This window comes from Bos indicus x Bos taurus, chromosome 10, assembly GCF_003369695.1.
Source record: "Bos indicus x Bos taurus breed Angus x Brahman F1 hybrid chromosome 10, Bos_hybrid_MaternalHap_v2.0, whole genome shotgun sequence".
In the NCBI taxonomy this organism is placed as follows: Eukaryota; Metazoa; Chordata; class Mammalia; order Artiodactyla; family Bovidae; genus Bos; species Bos indicus x Bos taurus.
This window is the reverse complement of record NC_040085.1, coordinates 95,488,026-95,490,082: the sequence shown is the minus strand read 5'-3', so window position 1 is coordinate 95,490,082 and position 2,057 is coordinate 95,488,026. Positions and strand designations below refer to the sequence as shown.

The following is a 2,057-nucleotide window of genomic DNA, read 5'->3' as shown; positions in this document are numbered from 1 at the left end:
TGCAATGCTTCACCATTGGTGCCTGGAGCAATTGAATGCAAAGGCATTAGTCAAATGGAAGGACCTCCTCTCCGGACAATGGAAAGGTCCCGACCCATTGTTAACCAGTGGTCGAGGATATGCTTGTGTTTTTCCACAGGACGCAGATTCTCCAATTTGGGTTCCGGACAGATTGATTCGTCATGTCTCAGCCCCTTGGATACCGGACTCCACGGCTGCTACGACCCTGAAAGAGGAAAGGGCCTCCTCTGCCTCCGCTTCCCCCGCCAGCACGCGAGATGCCGCCGACATTGAGACAACTGACTTCAGAGACCTCTGAGGAGCAAGGAACGGATCTGCCCACTGAACAGATGTCTCAGCTTTACATACGGGGCACTACTCCCCCTGATTCCCTGCGCCGCAGAAACATCCCAGGCCGCCTAACTCAGGTGACCCGGAATGCCCCCATACCCACTTGGGGACAAATAAAAACACTCTGCCACCAGGCACGGGGAATGACTTCCTTGCAGGGATCTCCAGCTTCTCCTGAGAAAATGTTTATTGCCATGCTTGCTTTGCTTTCCTGCCAGGTAAGCGCCTCCCCTATTCCAGCTAAGTATTGGGCATATCTCCCAGATCCTCCAACTTTCCAGGTTGTTACCTGGAATAACGAACCTATACGGGTCAACGCAGACCAACCTCAGCTTTTGGGAGCATTCTATACTTCTTACACTAAAGATAAATATCCGGTTAATTTTAATTATACCTTCAGGGGATTAATAGACGATCTTCCTGTTTGCTTTAACTTCCCCAGTAATCCAAAGAGTTTTATTACACCCACTAAAGAAGGGTGCACTGGGGCCTCTACAAAAATAATTATAACAGATTCCTCAAAAATAGATACCCAGTCTTTACATCATCGAGTAGTTTGGGCATTAGTGGCCCACTTGCCCAGGATCCTTGACCCTTATGTGACCCTGTGTTTTACACCCCCTCCCGGTTATCCAAAGTGTTATAAGGTTGCTCCTTCAGATGAAGTGTGGAAGACCACAGATGGTCATACTGGGTATCCGACCTGGACAACTTGTACTTATAGTTCAAGGATTGATTATAGGATACCAGGCGGTGGGAATTATACTATTCAGGACTGGAGCAACCCGAATCCGTGTGAGGATCCATTGATCAAGAAAACATTTGAAGGCAGATTTGAGAATTGGAATAGGATCCCTCTTCCTTGGACTACACAAGCCACTAGATGGCATACTAACCAATTTGTTCCTCCTATGCTGTCTTATACAGCTAAAAGCAAAACCTATTGGCAACCTGAGATTTGGAGAGCCCTCTCTGCTACTGCCGTCATTTCTTTATCTCGCCCAGATAACGATTCCACTTGTTCTGTTTTAGCTTGTTTACCCTCGCCTTATGTTTTCCTTTTTACTAATGACTCCAACAAACTTAATGTACGCATGAATTATTCAGGTGGACCTAACGTGGTAACTTGTGAACAATGTATGCTTTCATCCTGTTTGACCCCTCAATATAATGTTTGCTCTTTTGTGGTGTTACAACGCCCACCCTATCTCATGATACCCGTGACCGTGACCTCCCACTGGTATGACAATAATGGTCTCGCCATGTTACAACAACTGCAAGATTTAATGAGACAATGGCGGTTTGTGGGTCTACTTATTTTGGGAATATCAGCTTTAATAGCAGCAATTACTTCTGTTACTATGGCAGCAATATCATTGACTCAACAGGTGCATACTGCCCAATATGTTGATGCCATGTCTAAAAATATTTCTTTAACTCTAGCAACACAGGAAGCTATAGACAGAAAGTTGGAGATGAGGGTAGACGCCTTGGAAGAGGCAATTATGCACATTGAGACTGAATTACAGGCTTTAAAGGTGAAGATGGCTTTGACATGCCACGCTGATTACAGGTGGATATGCGAGACATCTTGAATGGGAAAAGATTAAAAATCATATCTCAGGTGTTTGGAACAGTTCTGATATTGGCCTGGACTTAGGGAAACTTCATAATCAAATACAGACCTTGGTACACTCTCGACTAGC

General features: G+C 45.3%; 1 protein-coding gene across 1 annotated transcript; it reads left to right on the top strand.

Annotated features, from left to right (window-relative positions):
- The first annotated feature begins 278 nt into the window (after positions 1 to 278).
- Positions 279 to 1,946, top strand: LOC113899551. The gene has a single exon (XM_027552840.1). It carries the CDS (start codon positions 279 to 281, stop codon positions 1,944 to 1,946), a length of 1,668 nt encoding a protein of 555 aa, XP_027408641.1.
- Positions 1,947 to 2,057: the final 111 nt, after the last annotated feature.